General features: G+C 26.8%; 1 protein-coding gene across 7 annotated transcripts in view; it reads left to right on the top strand.

The window, feature by feature from the left end:
- The first annotated feature begins 1,852 nt into the window (after positions 1-1,852).
- Positions 1,853-23,693, top strand: part of LOC129906626 (glycogenin-1-like) — a 172,535-nt gene continuing 150,694 nt past the window's right edge. The window contains exons 1-5 of one of the 7 annotated variants that reach the window (XM_055982443.1): positions 1,893-2,287; positions 17,656-17,966; positions 18,039-18,328; positions 18,395-18,575; positions 21,955-22,641. In XM_055982443.1, the coding sequence (XP_055838418.1) occupies positions 2,281-2,287; positions 17,656-17,966; positions 18,039-18,328; positions 18,395-18,575; positions 21,955-22,641 (1,476 nt within the window). In that variant the 5' untranslated portion in view covers positions 1,893-2,280. Of the gene's footprint in view, positions 2,288-17,655; positions 17,967-18,038; positions 18,329-18,394; positions 18,576-18,785; positions 18,819-21,954; positions 22,642-23,693 lie in introns of all 7 variants that reach the window. The other 6 variants (XM_055982442.1, XM_055982448.1, XM_055982446.1 and 3 more) reach the window with 6 other exon arrangements.

Genomic DNA, 23,693 nt, shown 5'->3' with positions numbered 1-23,693 from the left:
GCTTGTTTTGAGTTTTGACTTCTTAATGATCTCGTTTTAAAGAAAAATTGAGATTTTCGGTCCCGTTGGCCCAATGCAACCTCATCAAAAATGTTGCAATGGTTTCGAATTTGTGTTCAATTCCCGATCTTATTGGGATATGAAAAACATGCAATATTTGTTAGATGCAATTTAATTTACAATTAATATTGTGAGCCACTTCTTATTTTATCGTTTAAACTGGTTTAAAACAAATAATTTTTTTTCTACTTTGCATTAAAAAAAAGTTAAATTATTTTTTTATAGCCATTGTTCAACGGTTATAACACTTTTTAAATAGTTATGTGTAAGAAGAATTATTTTAAAATATGACTGATTAAAAAAACTGATGGAATCCATGCATTTTAGGCAGCAATGTGAAAAACTTAAGATTTTACAGTTAAAATAATTTATTAAATTAATAGGCTTTTTTTGCACTTTGGTACCAACAACTTCCTAGTAACTCTAGATTTGATAAAAACTTTTACCATTCTGCAATCCCCTTTGGACGCGCATATTTTTTAAAAAGTTGACCACCTACGTTCCTATTGATTTTTTTTATACCACAGGTGTTTAAAAATTTTCATAAAATATTTTTTTTTTACATTTTGCATCGAAAAACGAATTTCAAAATTTTTTTAAAGAAAAGATGCAACAGTTATAAAAACTTTTAACTTCTTATGTAGTGAGCCAATTATTGTAGAAAATTATAAAAATAAGAAATTTATAAAATTCATTCATTCGTGGTTGTGGTTAAAGAAAACGTAAGATGATGAAATTTAAAGTACACTGAACGAAAAAAAGCTAATATTTTCTAAACTGGTTGCGATAGAAACTTTTTCTATTCGGTTTCAGAACAGTCAAAAGTGCACCTATCAGCCATTTCAGGATTATCCATTTTCTACCGGACACCCTGTATATCTTTATTCAAGAGATATACCTTATGTAATTTTCTAAAATGCCCTTGATTATTTGAATACATATTTCGTATAGATCAGAGTTTACAATATTAATTATAATTATAAGGTAAATTATTTTTAAATCTAAAATTATATATTAATGAGTATACTACTTAATTACCTATATTTCTCATTGAAAAAATAATGATGCCAATGTAATGACTTTAAAGGATTTAAATTGTAGATAATGAGTACATTCGAAACCAGCTATATATACTAGTATATGATTAGTTGTGAAACATGATCAAAACTTAAATGATTCAATGACATGATATCGTGTGTTCTAATTTTTGTTAATTTCAATGACTACCATTTGAACCACTTATAAAACCTTTAAATATTAATATACTGTAATTTTCTTGGCCTAAATACTAAATACTTGACTAATTAATTTAATTTATCGAATATTATGTAATGTTCACTGTGGTGTATACGTAATATTTTTTTAAACTTTATTTTCTAAAATAAAATAATACTTTAAAATATTAAATAAAAAAATATTAAAAATTGATTTATTTTTTTAGAATAATGTACATATCGTCGGTTCAAAGAAAAAACTCACTAACTGCTATTAAAATCCTATGTAGCTAGTGAGTTTTGTCTTTGAACCGACATTCTTTTAAGCAATTCATATAAAATTTCGAGGTAACCCTAAATTAAAGCCACAGTAAGTGACATTCTCTTTTTCTCTCCTCCATTCTCTCTGGTTTAATCTCTCTTGGAATAATTCAAAATCACAACCATGACGTCACAAATCCCCCAACACAAAATTCATTTATGTACGAATGCTCTTTCCTGTCAACAAAAAATAATGTTTGTTTTATTTTTAATTTTTTTCTTTCAATTTTTCTTTTCGTCTTTAAAATCACTCGCTGTTTTTCACCTCCTCACACTACTGTGAGTAAGAAAAAAAAATATATAAAATCAGAAAAACCTCCCGCAAACTTTAAACATCATCATCATCACTAAGAAAAATAATAACAAAAAAACTTCATCAATTCTATTTTCATCTCTCAAAAAAAAAAAAACTGATAGACCCGTTCAATTGAAAGCCAAAGACATTCAGTTTATCGCCGTTCGTGTTCCGAGTAGCAACTCTGAGCGCTTCTCTATCTGCTTTATATTTCTCAGTGTAAATTTGGGAATAAACTATATATTTTTGGCCGGTTGAGAATTTATACGCACTTTCTTTTTTTTTCATACAACAAACCCCCCTTGTGTGTTAAAAAAAAATAAAACAAAATTTAAAATTTTGTGTGTGAATTTTAATTGAAATAAAAATTTATAAAAAAAATATATCAAAATGAGCAGTAAGTTTAATTATTTTTTTTTTAACTAAAAAAAAAAAAATTAATTTTAAGTTTAATATTAATTTTTTTTTCTTAAAAAAATAATTTAAAAAAAAAGCATGCAAAATAAAATTTTTTATTTTTTTTTAATTTTAAGTTTAATTTAAGTATTATTTTTTTTTAAATTTTAATGCCCGCTAAATAAATCTCTGCATTTTAGAAAAGAAATTGATATAAAAAAAATATTCATCTTCATGCAAATAAAAATTATAATTATTTGCAAGATTCTTGCGATTCTTCTTCATCGTTGTCCTCGGTTTTGTCGTTGTCATTGTCGCGCCGCCTATATTGTGGACGACCTTAAGTGACCTTCAATAAAATTTTCTCTCTTCCCACAGAAGCTATTTAATACTTTTTTATTTTGATTTCTGTATCCGTTTCGTTGTATCTATATGAATTCGTGTTAGATTTTCCAAATAAGGAAGAAAACAAGAAATCCCGTTGGAAAATTCGTATCCATTCATTTAATTTAACGATGATTCGTTAAGTGGGACAAAAAATAATCGGTTAACCCACTTTTATTCCAATAAACTTTTGTTTTGAGTTTTTTATATGTCAAAAGGTTGTCAAAATGCGTGTTCTAGTTTCACCCCCCCAAAAATTTCACCATTAGGGGTGAGTTTGGGTGGTGTAAATTATATCTCTTAACTAATTTGGAGAAATACGAAAAAGAAAACAAACAAACCCAAAAAGTATTGGATTTTCTTGAGTATTTTGGATATTTTTAGAAAGAAAATCGAGTCAGAGAGAGAGGAAATTCCATGTGTGTGTGTGTTTATGATGGAATATTAAATTATTGGAATCAAAAAAGAAAATTTACATATAACCGCCCCCAACCCGGTTTTGTTTTTTTTTTTGCATTTTTTCTGTATTTTCCATTTCTCAGACTGAATCTGAATGGTTTTTGTATTTTTAACCTAAAATCTGTACCATTTGTTCATTATTGTTGTTGTTTTTGTATCTGTTGCATGCCTATAAAGCAGCGAAGTGAATCTCTATCTCATCTCAGCATGACGTTGTTGTTGAATGCCTCGAGATACTTCAACAAAAATATGTGCAACGCGATGGTTAGAGTATAGGAGGTTATAGATTCGGTTGATGCCGGCATTTGACTTGGCGCGTCGCTGTCGTCGCTTTCGAGAGATGGTGTCGCCTGCGGTGACTCTGATGTCTATGTCTGAGTCTGAAAATCTAATTATGTCTGGAAACAGAATGTAGCAACAACATGCATAAGTTCTGATGGTACCTACTAACTAGTCTATAAAAATGTCATCTCTTGGGTGAATTTTAGTTGCATTTTAGAGGGGATGAATTGGATTTAGTTAGATTTCAATGGTCCCTCATGATTTCGTGTGTTTTTTGTTTTTTTTTTTCATTTAACTTTTTGTGTCATTTTGATGAAATGTTTTCTTTCCTATACACTTTCTCATTTTATTTTATCTTTTTGTTGAAAAATTAAATTTTTCTTTTTAAATTTTCGTTTTCGAATGAGAAATTAGAATAGAAAATAGGAAATGACGCAGAGGTGTGAGTTAATTGTTTTGTTTAATTTTTTTTAATCACCCAGAAGAATTGGATGCCAAAAATGTGGGCGGCCTTTTTTTTTTTAAATTAAATTTCACCACATTGAAATTTTTTGTCAATGATAAGAGAAAATTTATTTTGGCACCATCTAGTCTGATTGTTTAGTTTTGTATCTAAAAGAACATGTTCATGCAGCATGAACTTCAAAAAGTGTGAACAATGCAAACAAAGTTTTCATTGTCGAAATAAATGTTTACAAAATAATAATAAGAACAATATTTATAAATTTTTTTAGGTTTAAGGCACTTTTACTTGATAGATTTTTTAACATAACTGAGAAACCTGGAACCTTTTTCAACAAGTTGTGAAAACAAATGTCAATAAGTTTTTAAAAAAACTGTTCAAATTTTCTTATCTTACAAAAATTAGCAGGCTTACATATGAAAAAATATATTTTTTTAGTTACTTACTACAAACTTTATAATCCAGAACACCGCGTTTTTATTTACAAACATCTTAAAAACGACTTAGCTGAATTTAATAAAATTTCGTTTTGAAGCTTTTGAATGATTTTTTGAATGGTTTGAATAACACAGGTCGACAAAAATGAAAATATTTTTTGTGCTTGGGTTTAATTTGCACTTTTTGGGTTCATGGTAAACCAAAACAATAGAAAATCACCCTTTCCCCTCCTGAGATTTCCTTTTGTAGTGTTGGGAGCAAAAATACAATTTTCATACCCTAAGAGCCTAACTCGAGTGTTATGAGCTATAGTGCAAGAACCGTGCATTGTACAAAAAAACTGTTAAGGTATAAAATTTAGATAATTTAAAGCTCTACATTTTTGCCAAAGCACTTTATTCGACTTAAATGATAAGAAAAAAGTTATGATGAATACAAGGGTTCTTTGCTCCGAAAAAAACCCTGTTTTGTTGAGTTCAAACTGTAATATTTTTTTATCTAACTTCAACATTGGAAACTTTTATAAATTTTTGAAAACTTCAATACCGGGACAAGTTTTAAAAATAATAAACCAGAGTCACACAATACAAATTTTTTTCGTCTTGTTGCTCTGAAATAAAAGTAAGAAATTGATTTTTTTTTATGAAACTCGGAACTGTTAATTAATTTGCAGAAAAATGGCGTATGAAATAAAAAATATTTTTATTAATTAATTGTTTCTTATTGTTAAGCAATGTTTTAGTGAAAGAATTGTAAAAAAACAAAAATCAATTATGGGCAGAGAGGGCAAAATTTTTCGAAATTTCACAAGAACTGTAAGTATTTGGGATGAACAAGTTACCAAATTCTGAGAGATCTTAAGTTAGCCTATCAGCCCATTTTGTTTAATCCATTACTTTTTAAACACCCAACAAAATAATAAAAAAAAACTATGCAAATAAATTAATTTAACTTTTCAATAAATAAAGAATTTCAATATGAACTAGTTTGGCTACAGTTATTTGTTAAGCAGTTATTTTTGTATAGTAAAAATACCACAGAGTAAATTACTTTTAACATAAATATTGAAAATAGAAGGTAGCAAATAATGCCTCAAGCTCCCATTTGACAAAAATTCGACAAAACGAAAATTTCGATTTAATTTTTCTTTTTTCTTCTTAAATTTCCTTTTTTTTATTTTTCTGAATATGAATATGAAAACAGCATTAAAATGAAGAAAACAAAACAAAAATCAGCCAAATCGGTTAAGACGTTCTCGAGTTTTTGCCAAAATTACGCACGACAATTTTTGTATGTACCTATGCAGGTATATTTTTGAAATTTCAATACGAGCATATTTCACTACAGCCTCTCAAAAATCTATAAACTTTTTTTTATTTTTTCCACTAGTGTAAAAGTAACACATTAATTTTTTACAAGAATTATAATTTATAACAAAACAAAAACTATTTAAGTTTTCTTAAAACCAATTTTATTAAAAATTTGTTTACAAATGTGAATTTATGCCAAAACAACTGACTGATCTAATTTTTTGGAAAACCTTAATACAACTTTTAAACAAAGTCGAAAACATACACCTACGAATTTTTTTGAAACTTTGTTTTAAGATGTTGGTTGGAAATAAATGGTTTTTTGAAGTCTTGTTAAACAAATTATTTATAAAGATATTTTATTTACGGTTCCAATGATTTTGAAATTTGATCCGAAAATAAATGTTTACTTTTGTAAAAAAAATTATTTGTAAAGGGTGTATTTTCAGAGCTTAGCTTTTCTATATAAAGCACCTTCTTCTCGATGGATTTTTTAACATAACTCAACAATTTGGAATCGTTTTCAACAAGGTATGAAAACAAATGTCAGTTTGATAATTTATTTCAAAAGTTTTGATGAAACTGTTCAAATTTTCTTATCTTACAATAAATTTAAGAATAAAATACATTCCAATGATAAGTCGCTTTAATTTTTTGGAATTCAAATTCTAATTTTTTCTTCGAAATTCAATTTTCAAGAATTTTTTATAAAAATCCAATAATAAATAAATTTCTTTCACTAAAAAAAAAATAAAATTGATACTAAATCCTAAAAAAATGTGGATCCAACTTTTTTCGTGTTGAACCGAAAAAAAAAATATTTTAAATTAATTGTTTAAATGTAATTAATTAAATTTTTTCTACAAGTCTTGTGTAAACAATTATTACACTGGTCAACAAAATTTAACTTTTTTTTTGCCACAAGAATTCAAATATACTTTTCTAGTAGTTTTTGGGGTGCTGAATCCGAATCTGAAGTCAGAAAAATTTGATTGGCCTTCGTTTTTGAAATATTACCGTTAGAAAATGTCAAAAAACGTAATTTTGGCTGTTTTCGAGGTTCTGTTTTTATGTGGGGTAATTCATTATAAACAAATTTGTAATGGTTATTATAAGAACAGATATTCTTCTTTCAAAAACTGTTTAAATTTTCCCGATATCTCTTTTATTGCTCGAGATATCTTTAGTTTCAGTTAATAAGCCAAAGAGAAACTAAACTTAATCTAAAGTTTAAGTCACTGGCCACAGAATTTTTGCCACAAGAACCAAAATATACTTTTCTGAAGGTTTTTGAGTTGCTGAACTCAAATCCGCAATCGGAAAAATTCTATTAGCCTCCGTTCTTGAAATATAACCGTTATAAAAAAAACCCTTTTTTGCATTTTATAACGGTAATATTTTAAGAACGAAGGCTAATAGAATTTTTCTGATTGTGGATTCGAGTTCAGCAACCCAAAAACCTTCAGAAAAGTATATTTTGATTCTTGTGGCAAAAAAAGTGTAATTTGGTTGGCCAGTGTTGTTTCTGATTCAAAGACCGCTACTTAAACTTTAAATAACTCGGGCAGTAAAAGAGATATCGGAAAGATTTAAACATTTTTTGAATGAATAAAACTAGCTCTTATAGGCACCGTTACAAATTTATTCTCAATTAATTACTCCACATAAAAACATAACCTCGAAAACAACCAAAATTACGTTTTTTGACATTTTCTAACGGTAATATTTCAAAAACGAAGGCCAATCAAATTTTTCTGACTTCAGATTCGGATTCAGCACCCCAAAAACTACTAGAAAAGTATATTTTGGTTCTTGTGGCAAAAACCTTGTTGACCAGTGTTATCAAGGGTTTTAAAGATTTTGAAATTTGCTTTCCTGAAATACATCTACCTAAATAGAAAAAAAAACAAAGATGAAATGTTTTTAACATTAAAAATTTTGTATTTGAATAAATTATGCTTAAATCATGTTTTATAACGTCGTATCTTTTTTATTTGATTTTGTCTTAATGAATTAAAAAATGTTTGATTTCAAAAAAAAAAAAAACAAAAAAAATTTCAAAAATCAATTTTTTTCAAATTTTGTGTTTGAGATTATTATTTTATTACTCTGCGAGTAATAAAAGTTTCTTGAAAATGTCATTCGATGTTTTTGAAAAATTTGAATAAAAGACAATTATTTTCGAGAAACGCCCAAATCTTACGTATTATTGTATCAAACCGGTGAAAATAAAAAGCACGCATCGGTCGCAAATCCGTCTATTTTTATTTTTTGTTTCTGTCCTCTTGACTCATTTTAATTTTTATTTTCAAACCTTTGATTTGCACAGTAAAATTCGATTTCGAATTTATAAAATTCGAATTCAAATTTCTATTTTCAATTGCTACAGAACTTTTACTTTTATTTTCATAAAAATAGTTTAAAAAAAAATAGACTTTTGAAACACATCGCTATTTTAGTGAGCAGGAAGTTATCTTGTAAAGTTAAAAGTGGTTTTTGCAGAAGGACCTTCTAACAATTTGCAACAATCCTTACAAAATCTTGTAGCTTGTAAAATTCAAAGCTCTGTAATGCTATTGAAAATTTGAAAATGTAGGTATTCGAATTTTTATTTCGATAGTAAACTCTATCAAAATCATGTATCGCTTCTTTTTAGGAATTAGAAACCATATAAAATTTGTTAAATTTGAAATTGAAAAAAAAAACTTTAATTGATTGATTGTTTTTGTTTCTACATCTAGTGCATTATTTTTTTTACTGCTTCATAGTTCATCTTAATTTAAACACCACTTTCTATCTACTAAACAAACAATATTTATTATGAAGGCTATTCAAATATTGGCCCATTAAAAATATCGATTGATAAACAATAAGAAAGCGTATTTTTCCAGAGTTGAAAACTAATATCGATAGCGAATGGTCCAGCAATCAGTCAATCAATCATCTATTTAATTTTAAATTATCTCTCTGCCACTGTTTGTTTTCTTTTGTTTGAGATTTTCACGCAGTAATTGAATATTCAGGAAATAAATAATAAAAATAACCGCAACTTACTCAAGCAAACACAATCCTAAGTAAATACGTATACCCTCTTATAGATATAGTTTATCAATATTTGAGAGTGAGATATAGATTACCTACCCAAACATAATAGACATTAAGTAACACAAATATAATAAAAATATTCGCTTTGTACTTTTTTTGTTTGCCACAATAATTATGGAATAAATTCCATTTAATTATCTTTTAATATTGAGATTAAATTTAAAAGTGAATCCACTTTATAGGTAATTAATAGAGTTTGACCGAATTTCCCACGGATATTATATTTTTTTTATTTATTTATGTTGACCAATTTAAAGTGTTTTTGGATCGATGCCAAAATAAATAAAGTAAAAGTGCAAAAAATTTAAAATAGTTTTATTTACCTACTCATCAATGAATTATTCGAAAATATTAAGAAATGATAATTGGGTGGATACCAATTGACAAAAGAAAAAAATATTATTTATTTTTTCGTTGACACTTTTTTAAAGAGATATTTCCGGTTTCATTTTATTTTTTTAAAATTTTGCGATAAATTTTTTTGATGGCGACGAAAAATTTTTGGCAATGTAGAAAATTAATCTGAAACATTTTTAATAATTTCTTCAATTTTTTTTGTCGAAGGTAATTTTCTATTCTATTCTTCGGGCCATCATGCTTATTTTTTTCAAACAAGCTATATTTTGTTACAAATTATAATCTAGTCCTTTTTCCTCAAATAAATAATATAATAAATAAATTTATCGCAAGAAAAATCTATTAAGCAAAATAAAATAAAGGTCACTCAATTTGATGAGAATCAACAAGAACGAACAATTCTCTTAAAATGATTTCTTAAATTCTTAACAACTAATCATTTTTAAATATTATAAATTATTGATTTGATTTTGTTGCAAATTCAAATTACAATGTTAACACATGTTTTCTAAATGAACTTACAATCAAAACCGCGCCCTCGAATAGCGTAAATTAAATTAACTTACAATCGGGAAATCGTCGCAATGAACCGTAACATTGACATTATTATCTTAAAATAACAGCCTAAAGCTAGACAGACAACATCATGATCATGACCAAGGTTCAAAAGAACGATAATAAGTGTTCTTTTTTTGATTTCTGCAAAAAATGTAGGTGCCTCCCTAAAACCTCAAACATACTCTTAAGCTGCTACGTTTTATTTATTTTGGCTGTTGCACAACTTGTTTTTATGTTGTTTTTACTTTTTTTACTAGCCTCCGAATATTTTTTTTTTGTATTTTTTCTTTAAATTATTCGTGCCAAAATTTAAGAAAAAATAAAAACACAAAAAAAAAATGGTTCAACTGCGCATAGCCCGCCAAAAAGAACAGATATGAGAATAAAAGAGGTGTAATTTTCAACGAACTTTGAATACGTCACTAACTGAGTCTCTTTTTAGTGAAACTTTAAGAGGGACATGGTGGTTAATCTTATCATTATCAGTAGCCAGTTGAGCAAGTTTGCTGTGTTTTGTTTTGTTTTTTTTTTTTTTATTCTTCTTTTTCGTTGATTAAAAGTAAAACGTTACTTACTACTACTACTACGCAACAAGTCGAATTTAAATTGCGAAGACAAACTCTGAGTTTGAATTTTGAGAAATTTAACAAATTTAACGAAATTGAACACCAGAGTGCTCTCTTAGTGCTCTTTAAAGTGTTGTTTTCTCAATTTTTGTCTTATAAACAGTGTTACCTTTTGGCAAAATTTGTCATTCAGAATGGAATTTAATTTCAAAAAGTCTTAAAAATTGTTTTAAAAAAATTGAACAAAATTAAGAAAACACATGTTTTTTGTTTTATTGTTTTGATATTTATGCATAGCAAATGCGTTGCTCATTGCGGGTAATTTTGAAAGTCCAACAAAAAGTAGTAGGTATATAAACAATTTTCGCTGAAAGTAAAAAAAAAAACATTTAATTATACCATTGACTAAGCAGAGTCAAATTTTGTGATCAATAATTGATAATTGATTAAAATGAAAAAAAATGGAATTTTTGAAAATTCTGTTGTCTATCTTCAATCAATAAATAAAGAAAGAGCATATATTAGCCGCACCTATGCACTGCATATGAATAATTATAAAAAAGGTCTGTGAAAATCCAAAAAAAAATTAATTATTAATCAGCAAGTACAAAATCATCAAAAATACAAACTTAACTGGTCACTGTGGTGTATACGTAATATTTTTTTTTTTTTATTCAGAAAAACTAAAATGGATAGACAATATTTCTTGCTTTATCTTATTAAAAAAAATTCAGTTAACGCTCTTTTATAAAATTTTAATATAGTGTTTTATTTTTCCTATCTTCGTGACCTTTTTTAGATTAAATTAATTTCTTCTAAACAGGCTATAGGTCTTAGTTTGATGATTTTTCTATATTTTCGTCGGCGTTTCGCGTGTGTTTATACGCTTTTTCATGGCTATAATAATTTAAATAATTAAAAAATCCTAATAAATATGAAATAAATACTTATTTTTATTGAAGAATTTAAAAGTTTGTATATGCGTGTCATTCATATCCTGACAGAACTAAGTTGTTTTTATTACACCATGTAACAAAGTGACTTCTTGTGGTCATCGATAGATTCAATAAATGTATAATCTGAAAAATAAGAACTTCACTGTTGTGAATATCCAACAAAGCATTGTTTATTACTAAAATAAAAAGAATTGGTCCCAAATGACCTCCTTCTGGTATACCTCATTTCTGCCCTTCAATATAATAAGGGGTGGAATCGTGTAAGATGATTTTTGATAGTTGACTGCCAAATTCAAGAAAATTCGTCTGTGTAAGATGATAGTCAAAAGTGACTATCATATTTTTTTGACTTTTTCAGCTGACACCTATTTAGGTGTCAATTTGATACAATTTAACATTTGTGGCATATTTTTTTCATGGTTTTCGTGGTGCTTTTACTTTGTTTGGGAAAAATAGATATTTTTTGTGCCTGTGCAATTATTTTAAGACTAGAAAATTAAAATAAAGTAACTGAATATGAAATAGAAAATAGAAGAGTCAGACTTGAGGAACAAATTAAATTATATTTTACATCCCCGACTCAAAGTAATGTGCAATCACACCTTTGTACACAAAAAAAAAATAATTTGAAATAATATTTAGTGCTTTTTATAGACTCGTACAAAATTTTCGAATAACATAAGATACTTTTTATGAGTATAATACACATTTTGGATCTGCCATCTGATTTCAAAGTTTATACAATATTTGTGGGATTCTTTGTAAGCGATCCTTTTCGAGTTGTGTTTGCTGGATAGATATTAAAGTTATAAATTATTATTTTAAGCGTAATATTAACTTACGTTTTTAATAATTGTCTTCTCAATTATTGTAGCTATGGAAGTGAAAAACTGAAACTCTGCATTGTTTTTTTTTTTTAATTTAATGACGTTTGACAGATGTCAAACCGAAGTGATACTAACTAAACCAAAATTAAAAATGATCTAAAGACGATCACCTTGCACAGATAAAAAATAGTTGACTATCAAATTTGATAGTAAAAAATATGATAGTCAAATATCATTTTAGCCGATTCCACCCAAGATCTATTTTGAAGATAAGAATATCCACAAAAGCAAGATTTGTTACTGTCATTCGGTTTTTCATCGAGCTAGTTATTGAGTGCATTTAATATTAACTACTTTTCCAAAAACGTCTCTGTGACAAGAAGGCACCGTTGTTTTGGATACAAGCACAAAAATAAAGCTACATGTCAAGTTTGAAGAGGATTTTATTTGTATTCAACTTAAATAATTTAAATTACTGTAACTGAAGCACAAAATTGAGTTGCATGTATGTATTTTAAATAATTTTATTTAACTCGAAACTATTGCAGAAAAACGAATTCATATTTCGTAAAATAAAAAATAGTCTTCTAATTTTTGGAAAGAAATTACTTTTTCTTGTTATTCACTGTTTAGCTCATCAAAGAAGGAAATAGTTATAATCAACAGTCTGATATGCCTACTAAATTGCATTACTTTGACCGTAAAAAATTATTTTTAAAGGAAAGGATACTTATCCATCCAATTTGGCTTTGGATCTTTATACAGCAGACTGACATTATTTGGTACCCAACTTTCTCTTCCATCAAAGTTATTTCAAATAATTTTTTTTTTCAATAGCTGTTATCATAGTAATATCGAATAAAATATGTTAAACATGTAAAATGCAACTAAAAACACGAAAATTAATGTTTTCATTTGCATTTTAATTTAGCTATGTGGAAGTGTTAAGTTGTAAAGTCTATTAATTACTATTAGTTATTTAAATAATAATAATAATATAATGTAAACAAAATTAATTTTTTTTTATAAATGAGACATCGTTACATACGTTCTCATTTAATTTGCATTTTACTCTGAAATAACATTTTTTCTCAAGTTTTCTTGGCTGTCCATATTTTCTTGGCTCAATAATTTTGTTAATTCCTTTTAATCCCTTTAAAATAAACACATTTTTAAAGCCAACTCACAACCATAAATTTAAAACAAATTTTCAAATTTTTGAAGGCCAATATCGCTTTGACAATATCTGTAACGTGGGCGTTCTTTTGCACTTAACATTCCACACATAAAAAAATAATAAAAATTAAAATTTCTAAGAAGTATAATTTTCAAAAACCACACACACATGGATAAAAATCTAAAAAGAAAATAAGAATCTCTTTAACCTCCCGCAATGCATTTAAAATAAATTTTTAAAGAATTTTTTGCATCTCATCTTTTATTTTTATCTCTTCGTCGCAATTAAAGTAGAACACGTGTATGTGTATCTTCTTCAACTTGATTCCAAAATTTAAATTATTTATATCGCGCGAAAAATGAAAAACGAAAAAAAAAAATACAAAGTTGTATTGGTTTTATGTATGTTTTCCAAAATTAGAACACACGCAAAACCTCCTGCCGTCGTCGTTGATTGTTCTCGAAAACGAAAAATTTTTCTGTGATTTTAAAATAATTGTAAATATTAAAAAAATATATATAAAAGATGCATTTATAAAAATTCATCATGAAATCATGAGTATCTGGGGTAAGTCTAACAATGTGGTTTCATTTAACATCGAAAAACACATTTACATTAACACTTTTACTTTTTTTTTTTTATTTTTTTAGGATTTCCATTAAATTACCACAAATGAAAAAACAAACAAACCAAAAATAAAATACACTCACATTTAATGATCAAATTTAATTGGTATTATTGATATCATCATACACACGCGCCCGTGCCGCTGGATGCCTTGTTTTATTTAGAAGGTAGATACAATTTTCAAAAAAAAAAAAAAAAAGAATTAAACAAAAAAACATCTTGTGCTTAGAAAAAAACAACTGCCAACACTTAACAGCTGCTGATATTAAATTATAACAAAATTAATGGAATTTAATTTTTTAAATGAAAGATAAAAAAATAATAATTAAATAATAAAAAAAAAATATTTAAAATACATATATTTAATTTTTTTTTGTTTGATGTGTGCTTTAAAAATCTATTACTAGATACATATATAACATCTTTTTTGTATATTTATAGGGACTAAAAATGAAAAACAATTCCTAAAAAAAACATTAAAAACAAAAACAAACTCATCAGCCAAAAAAACGCATGCAGATAAATTTTGTAATGTGACTCATAATTGTTTGTTTATTATAAAAAAAAAATAAAAACAAAATGTGAAAACTGTCCTCCTGTTTGTTTCCTCTTCAAAATTGTAAAATATGTCTATTTTTATATTTTTTAAATAATAAAATATGTTTTAGATTTAAAAATCTATAAATAAAATCTAAACATTTTTTTGTTCAGTTTTTGTTTGGCTGCAAACTAACAATGTCATGCAAAATTAAAATGCCAAAATAATATTTAAAATATTTTTCAAAATAATCCCAGATAGGGATTTTTTAGATTTTATAATAAATTGTTTTGTTTAAAGCTTGCACTAAATACATCCATTCTTTTATAACTTGAAAAAAAAAAAAAAAATATTACTGATAAAGTGTATAGGGAATGTGGCCATTTTTAACGAAGGAAAATCTGTACTTACACTTAATTTTACCAATGCTATACATTTGGCGTTTACCGATTTCAACTTCACTTAGGACCAAAAAAACTGAATGAAATAAATTATTTATATTAAAAACAAAAATTGCAATGGATAAAATAATGTTTTTTTCTCTCATGGTCTCATTTAAAAGCTTGAATTTTTTACTTTGAATTGTTGGTAAAAACATAAAAATGCATACGATAGTATCATCGTTATCTGTCAATAAATTACACTTCATTTTTGTAAATGTTAAATTTTCCAGATATTCTCTGTGTCAATTTCAGTCTTTTTTCCTTACATACTTCATTTATTTTAATTTTATCTTTATAAAGCGAACGGGTTTTTAAGTTCCTATCATTGATTTAAACTTTTTATTTCAAGCTTTTTAATATTACAAATAACATTCATGTATGTCAATTACATCCTGACTAACGCAAAGTTGGATTCCATTTTTTTGCTCCTAAGTATATAAAAAAGTCAATGAATTTCAAACATCTTACGATGACAAAAAGAATGTTTCTGTATGTTTCATAAATTATTACATTAAAATATACCTACTAGATCTGAACAATCACAAGTTCTATGTGAACGTTCTTTTCGAATTTTCATGATTTTTGTATTCTACTCAAGATTCGTAAAAGAAGAACAATTAAATAGAGTTGTTATTAATACCATTTTGATACAAAAACAAAAATAAATATTTGACTTATACATATTTCAATAACACTTTTAGAACACAGTTTTTGGTCAAATTTACCTAATAGATAAGTATGACAATGTAGGTATCTAATACTGCTTTGTCAATGAGAAAAATTGTGTCTCATTCAGTTTTGCCTTGACTTTTTTCAAGTAGCGAAATTCAGTTATGTGAACCAAAATTTCAAAAAATGTGGAACGAACACCGTAAAAAGTTACAGTTATAAGGCAAATTACCAAACGTCAAAAATGAAAATTTCAACTTTTATCCAAATAGTTTCATAAATTGATATGCACAGACGCCAGAGGTTTGGGTTCGATTCAATTTTTCAGGGGTACTGCCTCTTCCGACGAATTAAACAAGCCTCCAAGAGGATTATTGTCATGAAAAAGTGCAAGAAGTAATTACACGCATATAAGAATGATGCGGACTTGTAAGTCACTATAGGCCTTGCTCTTTCATGAGTTGTCGCATCTGGCATGTAGACATGGAGTGCCATAAAATTTATTTTATTTTTTTATGAACCAAATATGTCAAAACCGCAGGTGTTATACGATTTTGAAATGATTTAATGGTCCAAAAGCACCGAGACAAATTCTGAAAGATGACTCTCTGGAAGATTCTCAGAAGTAAAATTCGCTTCCGATTTCAAGTAAATTTTCTATTGCAAACTCAAACGAAATTTATTTGATTTATTGTTATCAAAGAAACCAATAGAAAACGACATAAGAAAGAACAACACTAGCCCAAAAAATTAAAGGAACAAATTCGTGATTTTTTAGTGATTTTCGATAGGCTGTATCTCAGTAAAAAATGATCGTATCATGACAAGAAAAAGCATGTTAAAGCTACATTCTTTTAGTTTTAGAATTTTAGTACCAATTTTTTTTATTTCAAATGGTGAAAAAGCAAAATTATTGGAACTATCTAAAAATTAAAATATTCCATTTTTTTTAATTTTTATTTATTTATTTTTAGAAAGGCTATTTGTTCAGCTTCTTTTTGTTTTCAACTTCTACAATTTTTTTTTAGTCTGCAATATCAGTCATCAAAGCAAAAACCATTACTCTTGACTTTGACTATCAATGCCTCAACAAAGTATCATTTTACAGAAAATTCAAGGATACATTTAAAAATTTCATTTAATTTTAAACAAAGATCAAGTTTTTTGTTAAAAACAATGTTTTCTAACAATTTCAAAACAACACATTTTTTTCTAATCACTTTTTTTGAACTAAATCAAATTGTTTTGAGTTTTAAAAATCTCTTGCTGAAGAGCCTTAAAAAAATCCAAAAACGCTTCAGGAACTATTATTATATTATGTAAGTGAGTACTTAATTCATTTATTTACTATTATAAATGTAGATACATTTACAATTACTTACTTCTTGTTTATGTATAAAGAATTTTCTCGTTAACGACTCAAACAAGTTGGATCAAATTTTTGAATAAAAGTTGCAGAAAAACTTGATTTCTTAAATTGAATTTTTTCTTTAAAACGACCAATCTTTTTCAATTTTGTTGATTTTTACTAACAATGGTTTATGTTGGTTTTTCGGTCTTAGTGGTTTGGTAAAGGGTCCTAAAAATAAAAATTTGTACCACAAAAACTTTGTCTCCCCATAAAATAAGAATAAAAAAATTCTTACAACAAAAACAAATCCCACGTTCCACCTCATTATCAAAATACTAAAACCTACAATCATCTGTCCATATTAATCATTTTGAACATCCATTCGACTGTCATCATTAATCTTCGTCATATTTTTTCTTACAATACAAAATAGACTCGTGCTGGATACTCAAAATAATGCTTTTCAACAAAAAATCCCATAAGCTGTGTTGCTTGAGATTTATAATTTATTTATACCATCGCACTGTTTGTTTAAGAAATTGGGCAAACACCCAGAATGTTCTTTATATTTTTTCAAAATTTAGACTAAAATAAAAATTAATTTATTTATTTACTCTACAATATTTAAGACAAAAACCAATATCATCAACTTTGTATTAAATAAAAACTGCCTTCTTAGAAAAATTAATGAGATTTCACTTGAAAATTGAGTGCGCCCGCCAATATGCATGCATGTTATTGAGTGTGAAATAAATTAAACAACACAATTTTTCTTTTCATAATTAAAAAAAAAAATTACAAGAAAATTTCAAAAAATAAAATTAATAAAACATTTTTATATTTATTATTATTATTACAGAATGTGCGTGGGTGACGTTAACAACAAACGATGCATACTCCCTCGGTGCCATGGTTCTGGCACATTCGCTTAAACGCGTCGGAACAGTCCATGATTTGGTTGTTATGATCACACCAACTGTATCCGAAGCAATGCGCAGCCGTCTGAGAGATGTCTTCGATCTAGTTCAAGAGGTCAATGTTTTAGACTCAAAAGATGCTGCCAATTTGGCAATTCTAGCACGTCCCGAACTCGGTATCACTTTTACAAAATTACATTGCTGGAAACTTGTGCAATATCAAAAATGTGTATTCCTTGATTCTGATACACTTGTAGGTTTTTTTTTGCGAAAATTATTTTTGTTGAAAGGTAAAATGAATGTTTTTGAGTTATCCTTTTTTTAGGTCATTCAAAATTCTGATGAATTAATGGAACGTGAAGAATTATCAGCTGCACCCGAAGTATGTTGGCCAGATTGCTTTAATTCTGGTGTCTTTGTGTATCGTCCAAATGAAGCCACTTTCAATTCAATTATTGAATTTGCAGCGAAAAATGGCAGCTTCGATGGCGGTGATCAAGGCATTTTGAATTCATACTTTTCACAATGGGCACACACTGACATCAGCAAGCATTTGCCATATACATATAATACAGCAGCTTTTGCTGTTTACAGTTATTTACCAGCATTTAAAGAGTTAGTGTGGTGAATTTGACATAATGATTTTTATTTCACCACATTCTTGTTTTTTATTTTTCTCAGATTTAAAAATAAAATTAAAATTCTTCATTTTGCTGGAAAAATGAAGCCATGGTTATTGAATTTCAATTCGGAAACCAAAGTCGCTCAAATTCCTCCAATGTTCACTCATGCTGGTGATTTCATTCAATTGTGGTGGAATATTTTCTGTGATAATGTTCATCAAAAATTATCCGATCAAATGGTAAGTTAAAACAAAATTTATTTTTTTTTTTTAATTTATTTTTAATTGTTTTGTCTTTTGTTTAAATCCTTTACCCGAGTTTTTTTCCTTTTTTCTTAAATTTTTTTTAAATTTAATTTAAAATTAACAATTAATTAAATATTGTTTTGTTTGATAAAAAAAAAAACAAACTTAAATTTAACAATTCAATGTTGTCTCGTTTTATACAAGCTACCACATGCAGAGTATTTCTTTCAAGAAGAGGTAAGATTGTTGGAAGAAGGTTTTATAAGATAATTTTCTTCTTATATTGTTAAATACCTACTTCTTCTTTTTTGGTTTCGGTAGTTGGATAGGTGCTTTTTTCTTTTGATAGATTTTTTTCATTTGTAGAAACCTTAATTAAAACAATTCTGTAAATAAAATGAACAAAAGTTTTTGAGTTGTAGATATTATGGTTACAAATCACGCAAAATTAAAATCTGGTCCTTCGAGCCGGATTTTGCACTTTTCAATCGATTTCATATTTTCGAAAAATTGTTACTTTAGTCTTTCACAGTAAAATCTGGCACCTGCACAGTTATATTTGTATTTGATTTATTATTTAAAAAACACGCACTAAAATTTTCTAGAAATGCACAAAAACACTTGTTTAATACACAAAACTTAACATCTGAGATCTGATATAAAATATGTTATAATTTTCATTTAGAATGTTCATGATGCTAAGCGCGAGAATATTGAATAACCTTTAGATTCAATTGGTTTTAGAGTTCTTACGACTAAAGCTGCATTATAGAGACAGAGGCAATTCTTAAGCCTAAGAAAACTTCATTGCTGAAGATATTTTATCGACTTAATTTAAGATTTCTTAAAAATGTTCCTGAATTAATTTGGATGTTTTTTCAGTAAATTCTATCTTTTACGAAAATACAATACATTTTGAGTTTAAAAAATGTCAGTTCTTGTGGCCGAAATAAATTTATTAAGCTGCTTTAGTATTTTTTTCTATAATAAAAGAGCTGTTATTAGACAACCTTGTGGAACTTCATTTTTAGGTTACAACTTTTAACGATTCTTAGTTTTACAATAATTGACTTGCCTCTAGAAAATTACTCAAGCCTCTTCAGATATTCTAAAATCTTTAAGAAAAGAGCTATTGTCCATTTAAGTTAGTCCAAAACATAATTCGACCATATCTCAAAACTAGGTGTTTTAGTGCCACTATTGTGACTTATCTTCATTTATCTTCTATATTTCATCTGATGGATAGCTAAGACCTAGTTCATTTACAAGCAATTTACTATAATTTTTTTAATTTATTTAAATATATATAAACAACAATTTTGGAAGAAGAATTTAGCAAGAACACACAAGAAGAGTAATTCTAAAATTTCTATTAATGCGGAAAATTGTCAAATAAATGTTTAAAATTTGTTGAGTGCAATATAAAAATGTTTTTATTTTTTTCTTTAAGAAGTCAAGGCCGTTTGCATATAAGATAAGATAATCTCAATGACAATTATAAATTTAATCTATTCCAACCACGTGTTTGTTCAAAACAACATAAGGTTCATTTCTTTTCTCTTACACATTTCCTTAATACTCACAAAAGTTTAAAAGTTCTTATCAGTCAAAGTAAAGAAAACATAAATTAAATCGAAATTATATGTATAGGAAGAAATTTCAAACCAATTTTTTGTTATAGATTTGTATAGTGACATTGATTGTGTGTTTTATTTTTAACTTATAATCACAAAGATTAGAAAAAAATAAATAAATAAAAAAAAAAAAAAAAAAAACAGATCGCACCAGAAGAAAGTGAAATATAAATAAATACAAAAAAAACATGAACTTTAAAAACATACTTCTGAATGAATAGCCTTTGTTCTTTCGTATAGGAATCTTTAAAAGTTCATTACTTTATTTTCTTTATTTAAGCTTGTCTGCATATTTTAAATATATTTAAAATAAAAAGAAAAATGAATTTAATGTCATTGATTAGGAATTAAGGAAATGCATTTTCAAACTCGTAAAATTTTGTGTTTCACTTGAAAATTTGTTTACAATAATTATTTGTTTATATATAAAAACAAATTGTTTTGAATCTTGAATTAAAAAACATAGAAAAAAACATAAAATTTGTCACAAAAAAAATTACTTACAAATCTAACCTGCAAATAAAACCTGGATTTTAAAAATTTTTCAATTGACTAAATTTGTAAAAGAAAGAATATTTTTTCGAAGCTCTTATAGTCGTTCTAATGATTTTGAAATAAAAATTTAAAGGTTTTTGGCAGACTCTTGAATAAAAATGAATAATTTTATCTAAAAAAGGTTAAATATCTAAAAAATATAAATATAAAAGCGCCTTCAATTATGATATAATTTCTTTATAAAAAATTGTGACAAGAAAAAAAAAATAGCATAATTTGATTCATTTCTTTCAAAATTTGTTAAAGTCATTTTAAGATTGAACTTTTTTTTTAACAAAGTTTTAAATTAAAAAGATTCAATCTTCAAATCTTAAATCCAGCTATCCAGTAGTGACTTTGTTTGTACACTGAGGGGAAAACTACCTAAAATGAATGAAAAATAGCATCAATTTATTTAAAAAAAAAAAGAAAAAATTGGCAGCCACTGGGGATCGAACCAACAACCCTTGGGTCTCTAGGCGAATGCTTTACCAACGTTCTATCTAACTGTTGGAAATTAGAGTCCAACAAAAATAAAAAAATTTCTTACGTTATTTCAATTTTAATTTAAAGATGTTTCATGTTCGTTTTTTCAACAATAAATTAACGTTGAACATATTACATTTTACGTTGCGTTTTTTCCCTCAGTGTAATTAAACATTTTCAGAACGATCAAATTCCCATTTTACTCATTTTGATAATATTGGATGATTCATATTAAATTAAAATGATCAAGAGTTAAAATTACCTGATTATTTTATTAAATTTTCGAAACTTCTTGAATACCTATGAACCAGAATAAGACTTTAAAATTTCACTGGTAAATTTTACACGAAGTAAAATGAGGAATAAATACTAACAACGTATAATAGTTGTTTTCAAAACTTGTTGTTAAATGAACAGTCAAACTTTATGGCTAACATCTGAATGAAAATTGTCTTATACGATAGACGAATTGTTGAATTTAGGACTTTCAGTAAATGAGTTTTCTATGTTAAACTTGACCTTTTCCAATTTTCCCCTTGTCTTGTGTATTGATGTGGATTATGTTTAAAGCATGTTTGACTAACAAAAAAACTAATAAATAAAACAATTTGAATTTTTTTCCCCCTCTAAACCAAACGCAAAAAAAAAAAAAACAAAACACAAAAAAACACACAAACACTTTTTTATCTAAATTAAAAAAAAAATATACACAAAAAAAGCTGCATGAAATGCGGACATATTGGCCAATACAGGAATCACAAATAGTTCCACCATGGGCACAAGAAAACATTCCTAATTTGTCGTCCTCTCCTAGTGTATCAAATTATGATAGTGGAAATTTCTTTGATGATATTCAGCCCTACCATGATCCTTGGGAAGATTACTATGAAAATTTGGAAAAACTTAAAGAACAAAATTTTACAAATCACATCAATGAGATTTTTATTGAGCCTAAATCACCATCATCCTCTCAACCACAACAACATCAAAATCAACCAGATAATCAAGTGTCATATTCTCACCATGATGAAACTCACCATACTCAAGCTGCTTCACCTCCCCAAGTTATAGAACAATCTTCATGTGATCAATACAATCAAATTCAACAAAATTGGTCACAAAATATTGACAAACAACAAGAACAAGTTGAAACGTATTGGCATGATGCTGATCCACAATCAAGTAGATTTCAAACTATAAATACCGATGGCAGCGACACTCACCGTACACTAACAGAAAGTGAATTAAATCAATCGTTGAATGAAGCTCTGTTGGATGAGGAAGAAAATCAATATAATTTAGATTCAAGTGCAATAACAGTATCGAGTGATAGTAGTGATGATTATGAGGATTCACTTGATGTCTCACCACAAAATGATTCAAATAAAATGCCCATAGCAAATGAGGTGCGTATTCTTAACACGAAATAAAATTGCTCGTAGTTAGTACATATGACTACTCTGGGTTCGTTTACACAAAAAAAAAAACAACAGTGGTGTCTTCTCATAAACATTATATTGTGTAGTCTCTCATGGAAAATATTTTGTCACATTAATTCATTTAAATCTACATTTTCATAGTAAAAATGTAATTCGTATCGTTTTTTTTATTATTTTTTTTTTCGTTTTTTAATTTGGTTTAATTTGTTTTATATTTTCGGGTTTCCACTATGTAATAAAAATTCTTCGTGCATGCGGTAAATTGACTTACACAAAAAATGGGATCAATAATTCAATTAAAATAAAAATTGTATTAAAACTAATTTACAATAAAACACAAATCTAGTAATCTTCCTCAAGGTAATTATGGGTAATTTTTAATTTAACCACATAACTTTGTAATTAAATTGTATTTATTTACTTACACTAAAAATGTTTTTTAGCACTAAAATGTAGTTAATACGTGTTTAAACTAATAATAAATTATTTAAACTTTAAATTTTATTGAAATAACTATGTACTCTTATTGCCTTAATCCTTAAAATTTACAGCCTTAAAAACTAGGCCTTTTTTTTTTTAAAGAAACAACCTATTTTTTCTTTTATTTCTAAAACTTTTTCCTTTTAAAGACCCTGTAATCCAAACGAACTGACCTCAGAATAAATAATCAAAAAAAGTTCGTTCTTGTTGATTCTCATGAATTTGAGTGACTGCAAAGTATGCACATTTCGAAATCGACAACATTCTCTGTTGTTAATGATGCGATTAAGAAAGTAATAAAACAAAACAAATCAAAACAATAAAACTAAAAATATAAACTAATTTTCTGTTTACATTTTTACAACTGCGTATAAACTATAAGTTGCAAAATTGGCACAAGACCCAAAAGTTTCGCGCCGTATTTTTAGCATCACACATTGAAATCTATTTTCGATTTAATTCTTATTTTTTCTATTTAAGATTTAAATTCAATTCATTTCATTGAGAGAATTTAATGTAGTAGTTGTGGAATACACTTT

This window comes from Episyrphus balteatus, chromosome 1, assembly GCF_945859705.1.
Source record: "Episyrphus balteatus chromosome 1, idEpiBalt1.1, whole genome shotgun sequence".
Lineage (NCBI taxonomy): Eukaryota > Metazoa > Arthropoda > Insecta > Diptera > Syrphidae > Episyrphus > Episyrphus balteatus.
Note: the sequence above shows the minus strand (reverse complement) of the source record. Positions and strands in the feature narration are given on the sequence as shown.